This window comes from Schistocerca nitens, chromosome 2 (genome assembly GCF_023898315.1).
Source record: "Schistocerca nitens isolate TAMUIC-IGC-003100 chromosome 2, iqSchNite1.1, whole genome shotgun sequence".
NCBI classification, from domain to species: Eukaryota; Metazoa; Arthropoda; class Insecta; order Orthoptera; family Acrididae; genus Schistocerca; species Schistocerca nitens.
In genome coordinates, this window is record NC_064615.1 from 965,415,506 (window position 1) to 965,439,752 (window position 24,247).

Genomic DNA, 24,247 nt, shown 5'->3' on the forward strand with positions numbered 1-24,247 from the left:
TCTCGTTAAGCTGAGGCTTGCTGTAACTATTTTTGCTTAATCACGTGACATGATGACGCACCAAGGATCCAGCAGTTATTGCGCTGTGTAACGTGGGGCAGCCTTTCTATGTATTCTCTGTCTCTTCGACGATAAGTCACTTCGCATTTGTTTTCGTCTTTCAACTATAAACTTTTCAACTATAAATAAATCACATGTTGTTCTCAGGAATTTCTAACATTCGAAGTGTAGCCCCCATAAGTTGATACGGCTGAAGAATTTTATTAGAAGATAAGTATAGCACATTTTATGTTCGTGGAAAAGAATTTATCTGTACTTGTGATATCTGATGACTGACGTGGGAAATGCTGTAACACCACTCTCCCCTTGAAGAATCCTAGAAAATTCCCCTTGAACTTGTGTATCAACTATGGTAGTTCAGTGACAATACAGACGACAATGTACTATAAAATAAAGATCACAAAACGGTTAATGATGATTATTTTATCGTGATCACACACAAATGGAACATGTAACTAGGCCATCAATAAATTATTTGCATTGATATACAGTGATCGCACACGTGTGGAAAATGTAAGTAGGCCGTCAATAAATTATTTGCACTAATATACATAATATTTCCTGCAATCAAAGAGCAATTATTGTTAGAGAACACAGAGGATGTGTCACTGCTTCTTTTCTTTCTGTCTGAAACCCTTCTTCACCGTCACAATCACTCCCCGTACGAGGTAGAACGTGGCACCAGCTACCGCAGCCGCTGCCACCAGAATGAAGGCGATGACGTCGAGCAGCAGAAACTGCCACCAGTGTAGGTCTAGCGCAGCACTACGCATGTGTGGGGCCCCCTTGTGACGTATCACGTACTCCACCCACCACACGGCGCGCTCCAAAGAGTCAGCCTGGTGCTCGCGGAATATTGCTGACATCCTCCTCATGTTCTCTCTGTACCTGAAAGAAAATATTGATTTTATTTATTAAGACTATAACACAGATGGAGAGCAAATTTAAAATAAAAATACAGTTTCCATTAATTTAAACTAGTGTATGCGATTTGTTAATGAGATAGTAGTCTTAGCAAAATTATGAGAACAACATGAACTATATGTTGTCCGGTACTTTGGGCAACCACAGAGTGAAGGTAAATACAAACAGGACTAAAAGAATGGCAATAGATGAATCAAACAGACAAGAAAGGGCAAAAGCTAAGGTTGGAAATACATTAGCAGAGTTCAAAAAGTAGGTAACACATATTGCCCGAACTAAGACCATTGTGCAACAAGAGTGCTGCATTGTTAGAAGAGAATACATGTTCTCGGTTTCCTGTAGACATAGTTCTGCTATGTTACATTTACGAGGTGCATCGCAGTGAATGACTGAATTGGTGCAACCTCGGAAACGTGTTCTAGAGTGGAAGTACGCTGGACAGTACAATTCTTGTGGGCAAAAACCTAATTTGAGCACAGATTCAGCGTGAAATTCTGGTGGCATATAGAACGAACCCCATACCATGTACACCAGTAGTGAAATAATGGTAATTACTTGACCAAGTCCGTGAAGACTTGAGTGATGCTCATCAGGAAGCTAGGTCGTAGACATTGATCACAGATGATGTCCAGGCAATCAAGGAATCGACTGGCAGCAGTCGCAGACTTCCAACGCTAAGGACATTCACACAGCAATTCTCGAATGGCTCCATGATCACGAAGTGGATTCCTGTCATTGAGGAACTGAATATCTGGTAGAACGTTCCAACTACTGCTTCCAGAGATCTGGTGACGTTGTTTCAAAAATAGGTCAAGTATTTGTGTCACTTTAATATAAGGTACCCGATCCACAATAATAATTGCTTTTTGAAGCCCCCTCGTGCTACTACAAGTAAATAAGTTTGATACTTGGGAACTGCAACAACAGACGACATCATAAATACACTGAAGCGCCCAAAAAACTCGTATAGGCATGCGTATTCAAATACAGGAGTGTGTAACCAGGCAGAATACGGCGATGCGGTCGGCAACGGGCCGGCCGGAGTGGCCGAGCGGTTCTAGGCGCTACAGTCTGGAACCGCGCGACCGCTACGGTCGCAGGTTCGAATCCTGCCTCGGGCATGGATGTGTGTGATGTCCTTAAGTTAGTTAGGTTTAAGTAGTTCTAAGTTCTAGGGGACTGATGACCACAGCAGTTAAGTCCCATAGTGCTCAAAGCCATTTGAACCAATATGGTGTTATAGTTAGCGCACGAGCGATGGGACACAGTATCTCCGAGGTAGCCATGAAGTGGGGATTTTCCGCGAATATCAGGAATCCGGTAAAACATCAAATCTCCGACATCGTTGCTGCCGGAAAAAGATCTTGCAAGAACAGGACCAACGACGGCTCAAGACAATCGTTCAGTGTGACAGGAGTGCAACCCTACCGCAAACTGCTGCAAATTTCAGAGCTGGGCCATCAACAAGTGCCAGCTTGCGAACCCTTCACTGAAGCATCGTCGATATGGGCTTTCTGAGCCGAAGGTCCACTCGTGTACCCTCGCCTCGACCTGTCAACACCGACAATGGACTGTTGATGACTGGAAACATGTTGCCTGGTCAGACGAGTCTCGTTTCAGATTGTATTGAGCGGATGGACGTGTATGGGTATGGAGACAACTTCATGAATCCATGGATCCCTGAATGTCAGCAGGGGACTGTTCAAGCTGCTGGAGGCATCATGACGGTGTAGGCGGTGTGCAGTTGGAGTAATGCCTAGATACGACGCTGACAGATGACATGTACGTAATCATCCTGTCTGATCACGTGCATCCATTCACGCCCATTATGCATTCCGACGGACTTGGACAATTCCTGCAGGACAATGCTACACCCCACACGTCCAGAATTGCTACAGAGTAGCTCCAGGAGCACACTTCTGAATTTAAACACTTCCTCTGGCCACCAAACTCCCCAGACATAAATACACTCCTGGAAATTGAAATAAGAACACCGTGAATTCATTGTCCCAGGAAGGGGAAACTTTATTGACACATTCCTGGGGTCAGATACATCACATGATCACACTGACAGAACCACAGGCACATAGACACAGGCAACAGAGCATGCACAATGTCGGCACTAGTACAGTGTATATCCACCTTTCGCAGCAATGCAGGCTGCTATTCTCCCATGGAGACGATCGTAGAGATGCTGGATGTAGTCCTGTGGAACGGCTTGCCATGCCATTTCCACCTGGCGCCGCAGTTGGACCAGCGTTCGTGCTGGACGTGCAGACCGCGTGAGACGACGCTTCATCCAGTCCCAAACATGCTCAATGGGGGACAGATCCGGAGATGTTGCTGGCCAGGGTAGTTGACTTACACCTTCTAGAGCACGTTGGGTGGCACGGGATACATGCGGACGTGCATTGTCCTGTTGGAACAGCAAGTTCCCTTGCCGGTCTAGGAATGGTAGAACGATGGGTTCGATGACGGTTTGGATGTACCGTGCACTATTCAGTGTCCCCTCGACGATCACCAGTGGTGTACGGCCAGTGTAGGAGATCGCTCCCCACACCATGATGCCGGGTGTTGGCCCTGTGTGCCTCGGTCGTATGCAGTCCTGATTGTGGCGCTCACCTGCACGGCGCCAAACACGCATACGACCATCATTGGCACCAAGGCAGAAGCGACTCTCATCCCTGAAGACGACACGTCTCCATTCGTCCCTCCATTCACGCCTGTCGCGACACCACTGGAGGCGGGCTGCACGATGTTGGGGCGTGAGCGGAAGACGGCCTAACGGTGTGCGGGACCGTAGCCCAGCTTCATGGAGACGGTTGCGAATGGTCCTCGCCGATACCCCAGGAGCAACAGTGTCCCTAATTTGCTGGGAAGTGGCGGTGCGGTCCCCTACGGCACTGCGTAGGATCCTACGGTCTTGGCGTGCATCCGTGCGTCGCTGCGGTCCGGTCCCAGGTCGACGGGCACGTGCACCTTCCGCCGACCACTGGCGACAACATCGATGTACTGTGGAGATCTCACGCCCCACGTGTTGAGCAATTCGGCGGTACGTCCACCCGGCCTCCCGCATGCCCACTATACGCCCTCGCTCAAAGTCCGTCAACTGCACATACGGTTCACGTCCACGCTGTCGCGGCATGCTACCAGAGTTAAAGACTGCGATGGAGCTCCGTATGCCACGGCAAACTGGCTGACACTGACGGCGGCGGTGCACAAATGCTGCGCAGCTAGCGCCATTCGACGGCCAACACCGCGGTTCCTGGTGTGTCCGCTGTGCCGTGCGTGTGATCATTGCTTGTACAGCCCTCTCGCAGTGTCCGGAGCAAGTATGGTGGGTCTGACACACCGGTGTCAATGTGTTCTTTTTTCCATTTCCAGGAGTGTATTAATGAGCATATCTGGGATGCCTTGCAATGTGCTGTTCAGAAGAGATCTCCACCCCCTCGTACTAGTACGGATTTATGGACAGCCCTGCAGGATCATGGTGTCAGTTTCCTCCAGCAGTACTTCAGACATTAGTCGAGTCCATGCCACATCGTGTTGCGGCAGTTCTGCTTGTCTGCGGGGGCCCTACACGATACTAGGTAGGTGTACCAGTTTCTTTGGCTGTTCAGTGTACAGAGTGTATTAAAAGAAGAACTTGAATGAGTAAACAAGCCTTCAGAAAGAAGAGTAATTTAACCACGTCAGAATAGAAAGAAAAAAAAAAAAAGAGATTCATCGAGAAAGTTATTTGGAGTGTTTTAAGCTACTGTTATGAAGTGTGGACTCTGGAGAAATAAGAAGAGAAAAAATTATGAGTATTAGAGATGTGGATATGAAGAGGAGTCACAAAAACAATCCGGTACGAAAGAAAATCTAATGAACAAATACTAAAAGAAATTTAATAGAGAACGACACTGATTTAAATGATACACAAAAGAAAATGTACATCAACTGGGCACCTAATTAGGGAAAACTGGTTCGTAAAAAAAAAAAAAAAAAAAAAAAAAAAACGTTGGAAGTACGTTGGAAGGAAAAACCCTGAGAAAAATATCATACGGCAGACACAGAACATCCATGTTACAATTGTGAGTAGAATGAACTGCCGCAACTAAAACCAAATGACAAAGATGACGTAGACCAGAGAAGGACGGCTACATCAGCGAGACATTGCCTTTAGTGTCTCATGACGATGGACGGTAGCTGACGTTCTGTAAAATTACAAGGAGGCAGAATAGCTAGCCAGTAACTAACTTTCAACAGGTGAAAGTCTGCCGACAGACAAGTGCAAATATTGAAAGAAACTATGACGTCACTCCTCAAGATAGAAAGATGGTACGTTGGGGAAAGATGGACACAAGGGCAGGTTAGACATAAGGTGTACAGGGACAGAGCTGTTGTGAGAACGAGCATAGATGGTGATCAGTAAGCCCGAAAGTGATCTGACCCTACTGTCCAATCTGTCCCTCTTTCCTCTTTGAGGGAGAAACTAACAGTTTCTAAAGCTGGATTATTTTTTTCTTCTTTTATATGGGGCTATTGGAAGCAATTGGAATTTTCCTTGAACATTTACAGGTTTCTCGAGTGAATTCTCTCTCGACATCTCTTCATCAGCCTTAATGCACTTGTTATTTCCAGAGATGAAATAGGCCTCACACACCTTTCTTTCAGAGTGTTACAGGCCGAAAGTTGTTTAGTGTCATGTTTTCAGCCTCCTGTTCATTCTTCAAATTGAATTACATGTTGACAAGTATCTTTAAATGTGCTCTGAATGAAATGTCCTCTTCCACAAAAAATTTAGAGACATGAAATCATATATCAGCGCTCTCCGATTGCACCTGAAAGAAAGAAATATGGCGCAAGAAGAACAGAAGTTACTTAATTTGTGCAACGTAATACTAATGGGCATATGTAAGCAATTCAATGAACTGCATGAGCATACTAAGCTGTCATAAAAGTTTGAGTAACCAAGTCTGTAGCGAGGTTACGCACTTTGCGTATGCTTGGCCCAGCCTCTTACATAACGTTTCTGTTTAGAAAGCTGTGAATACAGAAACTTACAATAGCCACGTTTTATATACAGTAATTAAATTCGAGTTCCCTTAACAAACCCAGTGGCTGATTCACCTTTGGTCCTAAAAAACAAATGTTCAAATGTGTGTGAAATCTTATGGGACTTAACTGTTAAGGTTATCAGTCCCTAAGCTTACACATTACTTAACCTAAATTATCCTAAGGACAAACACATACACCCATGCCCGAGGGAGGACTCGAACCTCCGCCGGGACCAGCCGCACAATCCATGACTGAAGCCCCCCAGACCGCTCGGCTCATACCGCGCGGCCCTAAAAAACATGCAGAGAATTATATACGAAGTTTTCTTCTCAGTGTGCTATCGAAATACAAACATTCTCGTAATAACAGTCCAGAAGGAGCACTGCTCTTTATTGTTCAATGCCGTTTGCTGTATGCAACTAGGTCGAAAAGATAACAAAGTTTTAAAGTAATGGCAAGAGATCTTGAATAAACTTAAACATTTTTAAATAAAAAAATAGTTTTGCATTTAAATAATGATTACGGCCAACGTTACGCTCACAACAGCTGGGCATAAAGTATGGGGTACAATGGATCAATACACATGAAATATTTCTATATGTCGAAAGAAGGTCATTAAACTGGAATGTGATTAATTCAAATGCCCTAAGGCTCCTATAGTTGGATGTAAACCCGATTCTTCGAAGGTTACTCGTTTTCCAAAGTGATGAACGTAAAGTCTTACCACAGAAAATCGTCGCCAAGTACTGAAAATGCCGAAAATATCAACATGCCAGGCCTTGCACTACGAGCCACAAAATAAGCACTTATGTATAGCAGGATGTCTGTGAATGTACGACGTACTCTGACTTCAATTCTACATAAATTTCTTCAGCTGTAACAGTGTTTCACCGCACTTGTACCTGTCCACTATAAGCGTCCAATTAGACAATTCTTTAGTGTATTCAAACCAAAAGTACTCCACTAGGCCACGTGACGCTTTCGTTCCTGATTGGCTCGCTGAATACAGTACCTCAAAGAGATTTACTCATGGCATTCTCCAGACCTTGTCAAAGACAGTGATGTTTTCAGAGATCAAAATGGCTTGGTTCAGATGGCTCTGAGCACTATGGGACTCAACTGCTGTGGTCATCAGTCCCCTAGAACTTAGAACTACTTAAACCTAACTAACCTAAGGACATCACACACATCCATGCCCGAGGCAGGATTCGAACCTGCGACCGTAGCTGTCGCACGGTTCCAGACTGTAGCGCCTAGAACCGCTTGGCCACTCCGGCCGGCTTTCAGAGATCGACCGCTCGGTCGGTCTGCAATTGAACAATACGTGAAAGAAAATCAGTACTTAATGTCACAGTCAACTTTCATTGTTCTTGACCTCAATCATAAATCTTATTTTCTTTGCTACAGAATTTTTTCACGTGCCGTCTGCCCTTCAAAGTGCAAGTTCTCAATCGTTCGAGTTCCTTCCATGTCCCATATAGGAGATGGCGAGAAATATTAAACACCTCCTTAGCTCCCCAGTGTACTCGAGATGGTCTGTGGTCTGTATCTTCGCGGTTCCATATGATAAATTTCATGCGATCTCAAGCTTGAAGTGAAACGTATTAGCATAAATCTGTTCCGTAGTTCATGCACCTGCGTATTTTACTTTCCCATTTCCACTAATATTGCTATTTTGACAATTAAGGGTGTTATTTCCGTTACTAATGAGATTTGAAAGGTAGCAGTTCGTTTTAAACAATCTCTCACGATCTCTTCTGTGTCTTTAAGAGTGACAAAGATTGGTAAGCGTGGCCAGAGTTCGTGTAAACTTGTAAAAAGTGCCCTACAGCCCAGAAGTGAAAAGCAAAGGCTAAAACTGAGAAAATGGTAAGGATGTGCTCCTCACGTAGCGCTTTTAGTGACTTTATTCCCGGTTCAAAACTTTATACTCTGGCAGTGATAGTTGAATGTAAAAGTACAATCAACCTGGACTATATCTGGGTATCTGTTGGTGAAATAACTGATGACATTAGTAGGGTACAAATAATTTCCTTATTGTCTTGTTGTTTTTCAGCTGAAATACGCTGATCTTCGTTCTCTGGGCTTCAGCTTCTGGTCTTGAGAAGTAAAAAATTTCACCCGTTGGTGTACTCCATGGTAAATCTCTCCGCTTACAATATGCAATGAAGCGTAGCTAACTGACATTGTAAAATCGGAAGACAGACGATCTGTTATGTAAGAATGTGTGGATAAAAATCCTCTGTCGCGGTAACTACAACTCCCTTATTGATTACTATTGCACCTCACTGAAGCGCCATCTTCAGTTTTTAAATACAGAAAGTTTCTTAAATGAGGTGAACAACATACATTTTGTATTTAAACCTCCATTTACGATACATACCAGTAAAAATATCACTTAATTCAGTGTATATCAGCCATACTCTATTTTCCTGAATCGCTCTTGTTGCCTTTTACACACTGAAAAATTGCATAGGTCATGACAAGGTACTGTGGTAAGTCGTATGAAGCTAGGTAAGATTATAACTTTATACCACTTACCAAATGAACTTTGTAAGTCTTTATTTTAGTCACGATCTATAAAAATTTTCACTATGTGCATAACAACAAGAGCAATTTAGCTCAACAGATTATGTCGTTGTGCAAAGCATAATGGCTGATACAGATTGAACTGAGAAATAATTTTTATTGGTATGCCTCATAAAATGGCGGTTTAAAAACAAAATGTATGGTACTATTGTTACCTCATTTATGCAATTTTCTGTATTTTAGATCTATAGATGGCACGTCATTGATCTCAGACTAGTAAACAATAAGGGAGTTTTAGTGATTCTGACACAGAAATTATATACATACATTTTAATATAATGAAGCACTGATGTAAAACCATTGAGATAGATTCAATGCTCAGCTTTATAACGAATGTAAAAATAAGCTAACCATTATTTTCCGCTGTACACAAGTTACATGTTATTATGAGAAAGTAAGTTCTGCGGAATGAAGCATACCCTTAAAGTTGAGGCTGTGGACTTAAGTTCGTTCTTAACCAGTCTAATCAATAAGCATGATGATTAATTTTAGTCAACCTCAACAAAAAAAAAAAAAAAGTATTTTCTGTAGCTCCAGCATGCTAGGGTTGGAACTGATCAGCAATTTTTTTGTCTGATAACAATAACCATTATGAAAACCGTCTTAAATTGCACAGGAAGAACATTTATTTATTGATGACTAGTTTCGGACTGTTTGTCAGATATAAAATCAGCCATAAATGTAAGTCTTGGTTACACTAGCTATGAAATTTGGAAAGTGGCTCTGAAATCAATAAGTGTATAGTGGATAACGCGACACAAAGATTTCGCTTTGACAGTTGGCAATGAAACACGTGAGACCACGTTATCTACTATCACACTTGTTGATATCATGGCCACGTTCCCATTTGTATGACTGGTGTAATGCAAGACTTACATTTACGATTGATTTGGTAACGGACAAGCTGTCCGAAACCAGTCATCAATAAATACATGTGTAAGTAGGCTATTTAGGCTTTTATATTGGTAACGCCTCGTAGCGCTCTGTATGAAAATCACTGGCTGTGCTGTGTGTAGTCTGTGGCTAGTTTGCATTGTTGTCTGCCATTGTAGTGTTGGGCAGCTGGATGTTAACAGCACATAGCGTTGGGCAGTTGGAGGTGAGCCGCCAGCAGTGGTGGATGTGGGGAGAGAAATGACGGAGTTTTGAAATTTGTAAAACTGGATGTCATGAACTGCTATATATACTATTACCTTTGAACACTATTAAGGTAAATACATTGTTTGTTCTCTAACAAAATCTATCATTTGCTAACTATGCCTATCAGTAGTTAGTGCCTTCAGTAGTTTGAATCTTTTATTTAGCTGGCAGTAGTGGCGTTCGCTGTATTGCAGTCGTTCGAGTAACGAAGATTTTTGTGAGGTAGGTGATTTGTGAAAGGTATAGGTTAATGTTAGTCAGGTCCATTCTTCTGTAGGGATTTTTGAAAGTCAGATTGCGTTGCGCTAAAAATATTGTGTGTCAGTTTAAGCACAGTCGTATATAATTGTTCTAAGGGGATGTTTCACATGTTCTTCCTGTGCAACTTCAGGCGGTTTTTATATCGGTTATTGTGATAAATATTTTCTGTTAATGGCTCAAGGTAACTATATCACTGTTGGCAGCTTGTGGAAATTTCACTACAACAGTTAAAAAAATGTCTGTGTGGTTTCTGTGGAGAGAACACGGCCGATTTACCTTACAAATCTTCCCCAATCCGAAGTTGTGTCTGTAATGAGCTCGTCATTAAATCTTTCAGTAGAGCTATTTTTAGTAGCAGAAGATCTGTTGTACTGTCAAATGTGGCACAGGTATACCATCACTGATATTGTTCTAATAATAAATTTTGCGTTATACTATATAGACTTTCAATATTTTTCAAATGGTTCAAACGGCTCTAAGCTCTATGGGACTTAACATCTGAGGTCATCAGTCCCCTAGACTTAGAATTACTTAAACCTAACAATCCTAAGGACATCACACACATCCATGCCTGAGGCAGGGTTCGCACCTGCGACCACAGCAGCAGAGCGGTTCCAGACTGAAGCGCCTAGAACCGCTCGGCCACAGACGCCGGCTTCAATATTGTATTCTCCCCAGTTGTATTCCCCCAGTTGTTACCTAGTGTTGTTATTACACAGTGGCGCAAAGTACGCGTTAGAACGTGTTCGTCGACTGTGGTTTAATCGTCAGTTTAAGTTAGATTAAGTAGTGTGTAAGCTTAGGGACCGATGACCTCAGCAGTTTGGTCCCATAAGACTTTACCACAAGTTCCCAAATTTTTTATTGTTGTATTATAGCTCTGAAAATTCTGGAACTCACTCAATGATGCGACAGTTCACATTTGAGAGTACAAGCACTAACAGCGGAACAGCAACCCACACGTTCAGGTTGCTGCTCCGCTTCATTCACAAAAAGTCACTGTTTGGTGCACAATCTGTCCACTGTGTGGGCCGCTTTTTATCCAGGGACCTGTCAAAGATGACAAACACAGACAAGGCCTGGAACATGAACTTGTACTGGCTGCACAAAGCCGCCGAGTGCTCTGAAACTACTGGCTCACGCAGCATTGAGGACGTCCACACCCTATTGCAGACGTCTTCCATTTTCTTCAGGGAACATTTAGACATCGGGTCGTCGTCCTGGACACCTTAGCATTCACTGGACGTGGTGTGGAATGGCGCCTTTATAGTCCCGATCTCAACCCTGTGATTTTTTTCTTATGGGGTTACCTAAAGGACAGGGTCTTCACCGATATTCCTGCAACACTCCACGATCTTCGTACTGCAATTTCCAGAGAGATTTGCGCAGCCGGAAATGTTGTCCAGAAAGTCATCACGGAATTAAGTTCAAGGCTCTACACACTCATTGCCGCGGAAAGAAACAACTTTGAATACATACTGCATTAATTTTCAGATTGTCTGCTATACCGTAAATATTATAATAAGAATGTATCACCATTTACCACGTCCTAGTAGACAAAAACTTTCTACCAACAGTTTGTGCCTCCCTGTACTTACTTAGCATGCACAAAATGTGATATCAGCATTTGGAATCTTGGAGGATGAAAACGATGGCGCAAAGTTATAAAAATATTTGAAAATCGTAAAGTCTTGCTTAAATGGTTCGGGCCTACGTTTCTCTGTGGAGCGAGTAGGGCTGTAGTGGGGTCGTGTTGAACAGCTTTCCAAACTCAATGCAAAGTTTATTGCTTGAATTATGTTAAACTGGTGTGTGTATGTTCAGCCGTCTTAGTTCCTGAAGACGTTTGTTGTTTCAAGTATAGCCTTGCAGAGGTGAGATAAGTTTTTGCGGCCATGTTTTCGTGCATCTGTAGAACCAGAATTATCAATATGAATCTGTTAGCAATAAAATGTGAGATGGAATGCTGTAACGAAAAAATGCAGAAATAAAAATAAGATAGAAAATTGTCACTAAACTGTAATACTCGTTGTATTGGTAACATTTTAGTTTATTTGTGCAGATACCTGGTTTCGGCTTAACAACCATTTTCAGATCTTGTAGTAGTGAAACAAGGGACTTGACCGTAAAATTTGTCACTATTACTAGTACTAGGAGAAGGCGACAATTCTACGATAATTATAAAGTAAGCGTAATAATCTCATTTGAAGGATACTCTACTTCTAAGTTTCTTTTCGCACCAACTTCACAAACCTCGTAATTCAAAATTAAGTCGATTGTGTTCTGTAGTATCTCCCATTGCGTCACCTGTGGGGCAAGTTAATTACTTAAGACCCACTCTCCCTTTCAGGCTCAATTTCAGATCGAAAAATAGGTTGAAGTTTTAGTGGACTATATTGCCATCGTGTTTGTGTTCCTCTCCCGATGTCGAGTTGTTCTCTTCATGCACGGCAAGTCACATCTTTCTGCCCTGAACACACGTTAGTTGATCAACACACTCCCTTTTGCTGCGTGTGGGAAAATAGTGGCTATTACATTAAGGAAGCCCAATTTCGCCTCATCACGCAATGCCTAAAAGACAGGAGGGTTCTGCAGCCGGTGCCTTCCTTCTACCGTCAGCATTCAAATACTGGAGAGTCCAATAGATTGTGGTCAGGATTATTAGTGTTGCGTTGTTCCGTTTTTTTTTTTTTTAATCTGTATAAATATTCTAGGTAGGAAACATGTCCTGTCAAATAGTTAGCAATACCTGTGGGTGGTTCAGTGTGGACACTTTTGAATTTCGCAACGAAATTTCGGATGATACAAAAATGGTTCTAATGGCTCTAAGCACTATGGGACTTAACATCTGAGGTCATCAGTCGCCTAGACTTAGAACTACTTAAACCTGACTAACCTAAGGACATCACACACATCCATGACCGAGGCAGGATTCGAACCTGCGACCGTAGAAGCAGCGCGGTTCCGGACTGCAGCGCCTAGAACCGCACGGCCACTCCGACCGGCGCCTCAGCAACAATCCTTACGCTTCCTTTAGGGAGTCCATTCAAAAAGGGAATGCACTATAGTCTCTGTGGAGTCTATGTGGTAGCAGAGAGTGTAAAATTCCTACAGGCATAATTTTAAACCAATAGCTAGTTATTATTTTCATTAGAGTAGTGATCTAAATTTCTCGTAGTTGACTTGCGCAATATATCTCTTATTTTTCATTTTAACGAAAATATTGTTGATTCGTAGTTAAATAGTCAATTTCGGAAGATGTAGTGTTGGCATTATTCGTATAAATCTTAATAATTTGAATAGTAGCGAGATATACATGAATTTACAATATCTGTACAGGCAGTCAAGTAATACTGTCGGTTAATACTCTTTAAAGGTCTGAGATGACGCGTTCCCTTGACCAGGAGGAAGGTATTGATTGTACGCTTGGAAAAACTGTTTACAGCAAGCCGACACATGTTGATCTCTATCTTCAGGCTGATATCTGTCACCATCCGGGTCAGTGTGAAGAGGTACTTCGTACTTTGGTACATAAGCCAACGTTATCTCAGACTCTGAAAGTATGTCGCCTCAGTTAAAACACTTTGAAATTACCTTCCTTGAGAATGGCTGTAGTGGAAGATAGATCAGACAGGCGTTGCGCTATAGGCAAACAGTGAGTCAGTGAGTGGTGCTAATAAAGAGGTGGCACCAGAGTCTACGGTATTTTTTCCTTACGCAGTTAGCATTTCCAACTGGTTTGGTAGTATTCTGTGGAAACATGATGTGAAATGTGTTTTTGGTCCAACAGCTAAGATTAGGGCCATTTCAGGGTCGGTAGGTGATGATCTCGGTTTGCGTGAGGCAGGTTGTAACAGTAAAACACAGTGTCTCACGTATTTTTCAGCTACTTCATTTCATAAGTTTAAATCCGTTTTGATAAGCATATGTATTTATGCTTTTTTCGGTAATTAGTGTTAGCATAAAATGTAATCTGTGTTGAAAGAATAAGTATGAAATAACTATGTTATGTCGTTGTAGTAAACACACTGTCAATGTCAGGGAAATTAATATTACACGAAACGCAAAGAATTTCGTTTATAGCGCTCTTCAGTATCCATGTAATTAATTTCGACAAACATTGTTTCAGGGAAGCTATAGCTTTATTCGCAAAAGGCTCCCTCAGTTCCATACAATGAGCGAAGATTATTTTAAAAACAAAGAAATACAATCAGAATAAACAATAAACAACAGTATCTGTTTTCTCCGACGGAATAAACAACAATGTGCACTGTGCGCTCAGTCTGGTGGCGGAGATTCCCACGCAGTTCCCTGCCCCCCCCCCCCCCTCCTTCCGCTCCACAGTAGAGCGGAGCTCCAGGGACATAGGGATACTTGAATGCTATGCGTCTGCCAGGTTTAGAACGTCTCAGAGGCATCTGGGCCTCCTTCTCCAACGCTGCCAGATTCGTTCGTTGAAGCTAGTGGGCTCTCAACCCACGCCGTCTCTTCTTCCTGCCGTTCCAGCGGCGCAGGGGCCGTCTCTGTTTGTCGCTGTTGTCCTGCCTCTCCCTCGGGCAACAGCATGTGGGCAGGTTTCACCCCGTCTACAGAGACGGTTAGCTGCTTTCCGTGAAAACTGTCTTTTGGTAATACCTAATACAACCCAGAGTAAGGCGATTGCAGGATCCATCATGCTGCACCTGTCTCCGTGCCGAGAACCCGGTGCCGGATGTAGTTTGGAAACGTGTCCTCGCACTTGCTGCAGAACGCAGGCCATGTCTCTTACCGTTGCTTCCGATAGTGCAGCAAAAAATTCTGCTGGCAGGCGTAGGGCTTCCCCATAAACCAATTCTGCTATGGAAGCTCCCAAATCTGAAATGGAAGAGGTCCGTAATCCCAAAAGCACAACTGGTAAGATTGGAGTTCATCTCTCGGCTCGACCCATCAAGTTAGCCTTCCAGTTCCTGTGCCAACGCTCGACCGTGCCATTACTTTCAGGGTGGTACGCTGTCGAGTGGTGGTGCCGGAATCCACATAACTTTGCCAGCTCTAAAAATGAGGTCGATTCAAATTGGCGGCCTTGGTCTGTGGTCACATGCAGAGGGCAATCGAAACGAGCAATCCAAGTTGCCAGAAGCACTCCTGTCACTGTTTCCAACGATATGTCAGCCAACGTCACCTCTTATGCCCATCGCGTGAACCGGTCTACAGCAGAAAACAAATAACGGTACCCTCTTGAGGGTGGCAGCGGTCCTACCATCTAGTTGAACGGGTTCAAACCGCTCCATAAATGGTGGAAACTCTTCTACTAGTTTGTGCACACGTCGTCCGATCTTGCATTTTTGACATGCCACGCGCTTTTTTGCCCACTTTCGGCAATCTTTCTTAATGTTTAGCCACACAAAATGGTCCGCCAGCAGTTTCACAGTAATGTTCGCACTGAGGTGCGCCTGTCCGTGGATGCTATCGAAGGTCACCTTCTGCAGCAGCAGGTTGAGGTTTGTCTTGTGACATGTCACACCAAATGCTAACCTTCGTCCCCGCCGTCCCCATTTGCTGAAGTTCCAGTGCAGTAGTGACGTCTTGCCGGTACTCATGTCGTTGCAGTCCGTGGCCTGTGCAGCTGCCAAATGTTCAAATGGTTCAATTGGCTCTGAGCACTATGGGACTTAATATCTGAGGTCATCAGTCCCCTAGACTTAGAACTACTTAAACCTAACTAACCTAAGGACATCACACACATCCCGAGGCAGGATTCAAACCTGAGACCGCAACGGTCGCGCAGGTCCAGACTGAAGCGCCTAGAACCGCTCGGCCACTCCGGCCGGCGCCAAATGTTCATAATCGGTTATCTGCGAGATGGTATTGCCCCGTGATCGAACCTCTCCACGATGTTTTCCGCTCCCTTAATATGACGCAAATCAGTCGTGAACTGGCCAATGAGCTCTAGGTGTCGGGCTGGTCGTGGGGAGCAGTCGCCATTAGAGCTGCTTAATGCGAATGTAATACACTACTGGCCATTAAAATTGCTACACCAAGAAGCCATGCAGATGATAAACGGGTATTCATTGGAAAAAATATATTATACTAGATTACATTTTCACGCAATTTGGGTGCATAGATTCTAGGAAATCAGTACCCAGAACAACCACCTCTGGCCGTAATAACGGACTTGATAAGCCTGGGCATTGAGTCAAACAGAGCTTGGATGGCGTGTACAGGTACAGCTGCCCACGCAGCTTCAACACGATACCACAGTTCATCAAGAATAGTGATGGGATATTGTGACGAGCCAGTTGCTCGGTCACCGTGGACCAGACGTTTTCAATTGGTGAGAGATATGGAGAATGTGCTGGCCGTGGCTGCAGTCGATCATTTTCTGTATCCAGAAAGGCCCGTACAGGACCTACAGCATGCGGTCGTGCATTATCCTGCTGAAATGTAGGGTTTCGCAGGGATCGAATGAAGGGTAGAGCCACGGGTCGTAACACATCTGAAATGTAACGTCCACTGTTCAAAGTGCCGTCAATGCGAGCAACCAATGTTGCGTGTAACCAATGACACCCCATACCATCAAGCCAGGTGATACGCCAGTATGGCGATGACGAATGTGCGTTCACCGCGATGTCACCGAACACGGATGCGACCATCATGATGATGTAAACAGAACCTGGATTCATCCGAAAAAATGACGTTTTGCCATTAATGTATCCAGGTTCGTTGTTGAGTACATCGTCGCACGCGATCCTGTCTGTGATGCAGCGTCGAGGGTATCCGCAGCCATGGTATCCGAGCTGATAGTCCATGCTGCTGCAAACGTCGTCCAACTATTCGTGCAGATGGTTACTGTTTTGCAAACGTCCCCATCTGTTGACTCAGGGATTGAGACGTGGCTGGACGATCCGTTACAGCCATTGGGATAAGATGCCTCTCATCTCGACTGCTAGTGATACGAGGCCGTTGGGATCCACCACGGCGTTCCGTATTACCATCCTGAACCCACCGATTCCATATTCTGCTAACAGTAATTAAATCTCGACCAACGCTAGCAGCAATGTCGCGATACGATAAACCGCAATCGCGATAGGCTACAATACGACCTTTGTCAATGTCGGAAACATGATGGTACGCATTTCTCCTCCTTACACGAGGCATCACAACAACGTTTCACCAGGCAACACCGGTCAACTGGTGTATGTGTATGAGAAATCGGTTGGAAACTTTCGTCATGTTAGCACGTTGTAGGTGTCGCCACCGGCGCCAACTTGTGTGATTGCTCTGAAATCAAATGGTTCAAATGGCTCTGAGCACTATGGGACTCAACTGCTGAGGTTATTAGTCCCATAGAACTTAGAACTAGTTAAACCTAACTAACCTAAGGACATCACAAACATCCATGCCCGAGGCAGGATTCGAACCTGCGACCGTAGCGGTCTTGCGGTTCCAGACTGCAGCGCCTTTAACCGCACGGCCACTTCGGCCGGCGATTGCTCTGAAAGGCTAATCATTTGCATATCACAGCATCTTCTTCCTGTCGGTTAAATTTCGCGTCTGTAGCACGTCATATTCATGGTGTAGCAATTTTAATGGCCAGTAGCGTAGGTTTGTGATCCGTATAAATAGTGAATGCTCTGGCATCAATGTAGGGACGAAAATACTTTACGGCTTCGTACATTGTCAGAAGTTCTGTACCCTATGCGCTCTCTTTGACCTGCAATGCTGTGAGTTTGCGTGAAAAGTAACCCAGATGCTGCCAGGGGTTTCTGCAATTTGTCGGAGGGCTGCTCCTATCGCCCGTTGACTTGCGTATACCACTAAGGCCAATGGTTCATGTAGTATCGGATGTGCCAAGAGAACCGCTTTCTTCACAGCTGCTTTCATTTGGTGGAATACCTTTTGCATATCTGGGGTCCGCTTCAAGGGCTGCGCCACTGTCAGTGGTACCTGAAAGTCGGCTCCGCCTAGCCGGAATGACGGAAGAAATTTACTGCCCCTGAAAATAGTCTAAGTCCTCGGAAATAGGCCGCTATTTTAGCCTCCAGGAGGTATATTACGTATGCCGACATCATGTGACCCAAAAATGTCACCTGCTGCTGTCGGAAGGTGCGTTTTTCCTCGTTGACAACTATTCCACATTGCTTAATTTTTTCGAAATCGGACCTTAGGTATTCTTCATGCAACTCTTTTGTCTCTGTGTACACCAAAATATCATCTGGGTACGCGAAACAACACTTTAAACCTCTGCACCGCTTTTTGAAGTCCGAAACTTAAATTGCAAGGAACACATAGAAAATGGTGCTGGGAAGACTGCGTTTTATTGGCAGGACACTTAGAAAATGTAACAGATCTACTAAAGAGACTGCTTACACTACGAACGTCCGTCCTCTTTTAGAATACTGCTGCGCGGTGTGGGATCTTTACCAGATAAGACTGACGGAGTACATCGAAAAAGTTCAGAGAGGGGCAGCACGTGTTGTATTATCGCGAAATACGGGAGAGGGTGTCACTGAAATGATACAGGATTTAGGCGGGACCTCATTAAAAGAAAGGCGATTTTCGTTGCGACGGAATCTTCTCCGAATGCGGAAATATTATGTTGACACCGACGTGCATAGCAAGAAACGATCACCACGATAAAATAAGGGAAATCAGAGTTCGTACGAAAAGATATAGATGTTCGTTCTTTCCGCGTGGTATACGAGATTGGAATAATAGAGAATTGTGAAAGTGGTTCGATGAACCCTCTGACAGACAAATGTGATTTGCAGACTATCCTTGTAGATGTAGATGTGGAAAGGCGTTCGGGCGTACTCGAATAACCCGAAAGGTATAATGAAATAATATGCAGCCAGACACACATAAGAAATGTAAATTTTTGCCCGGTTTCGGGCACTTACTGTCCTTCTTCAGAAGGTTATGTGTATGGCATGGTTTGCGATACTGTGAGAACAGTGTTAAAACCTGAGGTTGGGTGTCGGGTAACTGTCTGAAACACTGCGGGTGTTTATCTCCCGATAGTCACCTCAAGGTCTCCAAGTGCTGTCCTCCTTTTTTAGATGGTGTAGCGGCGATGCCCATGGGCTATCGGATGTACGAGTGTTGAATGGAAAGTAATGCCTCCACCTTCGTTAATTTGGTTTGGATGGGAATATTTTAATAAATCAAGCACAGAAATAATCCTTAGAATGTGATCTTTAATCACCAATATTCACTTTTCCACATAATCACGAGCCAATCGGATACATTTCTGCCAACAATGAACAAGTTTTCTGAAGCCGTCAAGGAAGACGTTGACACTCTGTTTCCGCAACCACAATCTCTTAGTTCTCTCAACGTCTTCATCAGAAGCATAATGATGTCCCCGCAGATCGTCTTTCATTATCGGGAACAGATGGAAGTCAGACGGTGCTAAATCTGAACTGTATGGAGGATACCGTATAGTGGTGAGATTCAGTCTCTGAAGTGCTGTGTTGTGGCACGTGAAGTGTGTGGTTTGGCATTGTCATGCTGTAGCAAAACATTTCACTTTTCCTTTCGGACCCTTGTTAGCGTTCGTTTCTGATTTCGCAGCGTTGTGATGTAAAACTCTCAATTTATTGTTGTTCCGCGACCATGGAAATCAACATGGGTAACACCATCTGTGTCCCAGAACACTGTGGCCATGATTTTTCCAGCTGAGGGCTGCGTCTTGAATTTCTTTTTCTGGGGAGAATATTTGCGTCTATATTCTATAGACTGACATTTAGTCTCCGGGTCGTAATGGTGTACCCACATTTCGTCCCCTGTCACAATTGAATGGAGAAAGGCGTCACCTTCATTCTCATAACGAGAGGGGAGTTCCTGGCAAATTTCAAGTCTGTGCGCTTTCATTTCAGGAGTCAGCATCCGGGGTACCCATCGTGCACAGATCTTCCGATAGCCAATGAAAGCAATAATGTTAACCACACGTTCTTGTGAAATGCCGATTGTGCTTGCAGCTTCTCTTTGAGTAATACGACGATCGACCTGAATCAATCTGTCAACATTTTGCATGTGAAACTCGGTGGATGCTGTCAAAGGACGTCCAACTCTTTGTCACGCAGGTCAGATGTTCCCGGCTCAACATCTTTAAACTTACTCGCCCAACGACTCACACTACTCACATCAACACAGTCACCATAAACTGCTTTCATTCTCTGATGAATATCATTTGGGGTGACAATTTCTGCTGTCAAGAATTCAATTACTGCACGTTGCTTAAATCGCATTGACCGACCGTCTGCGCAGTGTTCCATACTTTACTCCGTAACGACACAACCGTTCAATGTTAAGGCTTCCCGTCAAGTGGACCTGTAGAGAAGAGGCCATGGAACAAGCCAGTACCTGCCGTATACCAATGCTGCCAACTGTTGAAGAGTTACGAATGTGGAGGCATTACTTTCCCGTCAACCCTCGTACTTATCACACTCGCTTTTAATAAACCCTCGGATTCGGCCTTCGCCGCTATAAAGCGATTTGAGGCTAAGCTTCTTGCTCGTTGTGATACTGGCTGACCGGTCATGGTTCTAATGTTTTGCACTGTGTTACGCGTCACCGTTGGATGAAGTGCCCTTGTGCTGCCATTTTAGAACTGTGCCACCCCTTTGTGCATGCAACCTGCCGTGCGACGTATCTTTCGTACAAGCGTACCATCTCTTTGAATCTATTCAGCAATGATGGTCATCTCGATTCCCACATTACAGAGGAAGTCGGCACCTAATTTGGACTCTGACGCCTGTGGTAGCGCAGAGTTCCAAATGAACTCTGTCTATATCCTAAATCCACCTCCATGTCGTAGGCGCCATGAGATGGTGGTGGTGGTGGTGGTGGTTAGTGTTTAACGTCCCGTCGACAACGAGGTCATTAGAGACGGAGCGCAAGCTCGGGTTAGGGAAGGATTGGGAAGGAAATCGGCCGTGCCCTTTCAAAGGAACCATCCCGGTATTTGCCAGAAACGATTTAGGGAAATCACGGAAAACCTAAATCAGGATGGCCGGAGACGGGATTGAACCGTCGTCCTCCAGAATGCGAGTCCAGTGTGCTAACCACTGCGCCACCTCGCTCGGTGCCGCCGTGAGATGCACCTGTGAGGTTGTGGTGGTAGTCTGATAATTCTTGAATGGCAGTGCATTGACATTTGACCGCGAGTCAGTCATATAGTAACGACACAGTGTCACGTCTTTAACATAAACCTCTGTGAAGGGGTGGATAACGTTGGAAAATTACTCACCATCCCGTACCCCTTGACGTGCTCACCTCCCTGCTGTTAGTTCCCGCAGCCTGCCGTGCCTACTGCCGGCCGTGCCTACGCACACGGTCTAGCCCATCTCATTGCGTTGTCACCAAATTGCCGGTGGTACCAACACATCTTCTCCTGCTAGCTGCCGCTGTTAATCTAGTTGTTATCTTTCTTCTGACCAGTTGAGCTCTTCCTATACAGTAAAAACTGGGACTCTTATCGTTGTAACGCGTCAGCTTTATCCATAGGGTCCTGCAGTTGTTCGGCCAAATCCCCAGGCTCGTTCTTCCGTAAAGCTGCGATCTCTTGTTGTGCTCAGCCTTCCGCAACAACTGCCATACATGCCGTTTGAGTATTGTCCATTGTCGCGTAAACATTGTCTGCTATCGTTATCAATGTCTAGACATCGTCTTTTGCGCAGGTAACTACCGCCTTCTTGACTGCACCGTGTATCTGTCGCAGCCAAATGTGCCGCAGTGTCACATTTGGTAAGCCTTCTTCTCCGACGATGCCTCGCAGGTGTCGCCAGTACTCGGAGGAGGTCCTGTCGCCCATCTGTTCATTCTTCAGCACATGCTGTATGCGTTCCTCAAGTGGTTTAGACATTCTGTCGATCAGTAACTTCTCTAAAATTGTGTATTGCAGTTCCTTTGTGGGCTGAAGTATTACGTCCGCTGTAAAATTAGCAGCTTTCGCCTCTAATGTGTTTACGGCCACCGGAAATCTCGTATATTCATCAGTTATTTCATTTTGCTCGAATCCCAGTTCAAGCATCGCGAACCAAAGTTCCGGTTTTCCCGGGAGGAACTGTTGCGTTCGCACTTTCATCTGCGACTTTCTCGTCTCTGCACATGTGCCGTTAACTGTCGTCCGTGGACTCATCTCTGGACTAATTTGTTCTGGACTATTTTTCTCATCTATTGACGATTTCAATTTCCTGATCAAAAAAGTAACAATAACACAGTTGGCGCGAGTGCGAGCAGTCGAAATGAGGGCAGAGTGGAGTTGCGAAGCATCTGTGGTGTGGTACAGAGGTGTGCAAATATCAAGCAGAGATTTTACTGGAAATGGTGTTGTAACACCTGGCAAGGCAAAATGTAAGTTAACAAGCATGTTTATGGTCACAGTACCTGGTCGCAAGAAGGTTTTGGAATTAATGAAGAATATTGCGTTGCTCAAATTTATTCAAGTTGCTCGTTAATTAAGAAGAGCCTATTGCCAATAACGAATTGCATAATAATCTTTACATCGCACCACAAGCAGCTCATCGCAAAGTAAGGCCCAACCAGTATTTTGGAGCTGTGGAATAAACATGCCAGTGTTATAATAACTTTTTTGGAACATTAGTGTGTCTTTAGTAAAAGCGTAAATTTTGCGATTGGAACTTAATTGTCCTAAGTCGTTGAGCATCAACAGGATCCTCTCCTCCTCACCATGATTTCCGAGCAAGTAATGAATGAATGAAATACCCTGGTGTCCAAAATTAAAGCAACAAACTGCTACTTCCCCACCCTGCGTCTAAATCACGATATAATCCTACAAACTGTCGAAAGATGTCGTTGCGATAGTGTTCTGCACGGAAGATGGCATTCCGGTCCACCGACAACCACGGCAACTATGACGTCAGGGCACCTATCTAGCAGGGTATTGTTTTCGGGGTAGTCGTACTTCCACAATTGCTGTGTACACAGTCACAGGCAGGGGCGTATGGCATATAGAACATGCCTACAGATTCTCTGCTGTGGAGGGCCATAGCAAGAATGGAAGCAGGAAACTCGCAAACTGATGTGGCCCGATGGCTTAATGCGAATCGTTCTGTTGTTTCTCGGATGTGACGCCAATTTATAGAGACCGAAACAGTATTCCCAAGACTAGACCATGGCCCACCATGTATGATATCAGAAAGACAGGAACGTTATTTGGCTGTAAGGGCACTACGGTACCGACTTAGTACTGCACGGCAACTGGCATTTGACCTCGCAACATCCACTGTACGTGTTGTATCGAGACAAATGGTGTACAGAAGGTTTCGGCAGAGGGGCCTTTATTGTCATGGCCTGCTATATGTGTACCTCTGATGAGACTTCACAGAAGGAAACGTCTAGAGCGGAGTCGTCAACATAGCACCTGGATGTCGAACAGTGGGCCAATGTTCTTTTCACAGATGAGTCCCGATTTGGTTCAGAGAGTGATTCTCCAAGCATTCACATCTGGAAGGAACGTGGAAGACGATTTCGGGAAAGAGACTAATATCGATGAGTATCCCTAATGGTGTGGGCAGTTATTATGTTGACCTCTTCATGAAATTGTACGGATGAATTGGCGAGGTTTAACTGCGGTCATGTACCGTGAGGAGTCTTTGGCTCGATGTCATAGAGCACAGGTGGTCGATGTTTTCTTGGAAACGGAAGATATTGAACGCATGACGTGGTCTGCTCATAGAGCGTGTCTGGGATGCGCTAGGGAGACGGATAGAGTCACTTCAGCATCCAGCAACAACACTCTCCAAGAATGCGAGCCGCTCTGCAGGAAGAATGGGTGTTACTGCCTCAACATGACATTTGTAACGTCATTTACAGCATGTCCCGTCGTTGTCAGGCCTGTATTGTTGCTAGATGTGGCTACACTCCATACTACGCACATTAACCAGTTGTTAGAATGTTTGTGCAAATCCGTTAAGTTGGAAAGACACGAAGAACATTTTTGTCTAGTGTTATGCATGTTGCAGCTGATTACGTTCTGTATTCTTTAGATTGTTTCTACTTTACTTTCACCTGTTTGCACTGTTTTCTTGCAAAATAAAAGCATTCTTGCAAAATTTCCATTTGTTTCTTTAATTTTGGACACCAATGTAGTCAAAAGAAAACAGATTCAGCAATATTTACAGTTCATTTTCAATCAAGTAACTGGTGTAGTAAAAAGCAGTAGTAACTATAGTTGACCATACAGTATTTCACTACTACTGCAGACTATCAGTTCAAACTAAAAAAT

General features: G+C 44.3%; 1 protein-coding gene across 1 annotated transcript in view; it reads right to left on the reverse strand.

Annotated features, from left to right (window-relative positions):
- Positions 1–293: 293 nt before the first annotated feature.
- The window catches only part of LOC126234743 (UDP-glycosyltransferase UGT5-like), a 136,745-nt gene continuing 112,791 nt past the window's right edge, over positions 294–24,247 (reverse strand). The window contains exon 7 of the mRNA XM_049943489.1: positions 294–948. Coding sequence (XP_049799446.1) covers positions 666–948 — 283 coding nt within the window. The 3' untranslated portion in view covers positions 294–665. The remainder of the gene's footprint in view (positions 949–24,247) is intronic.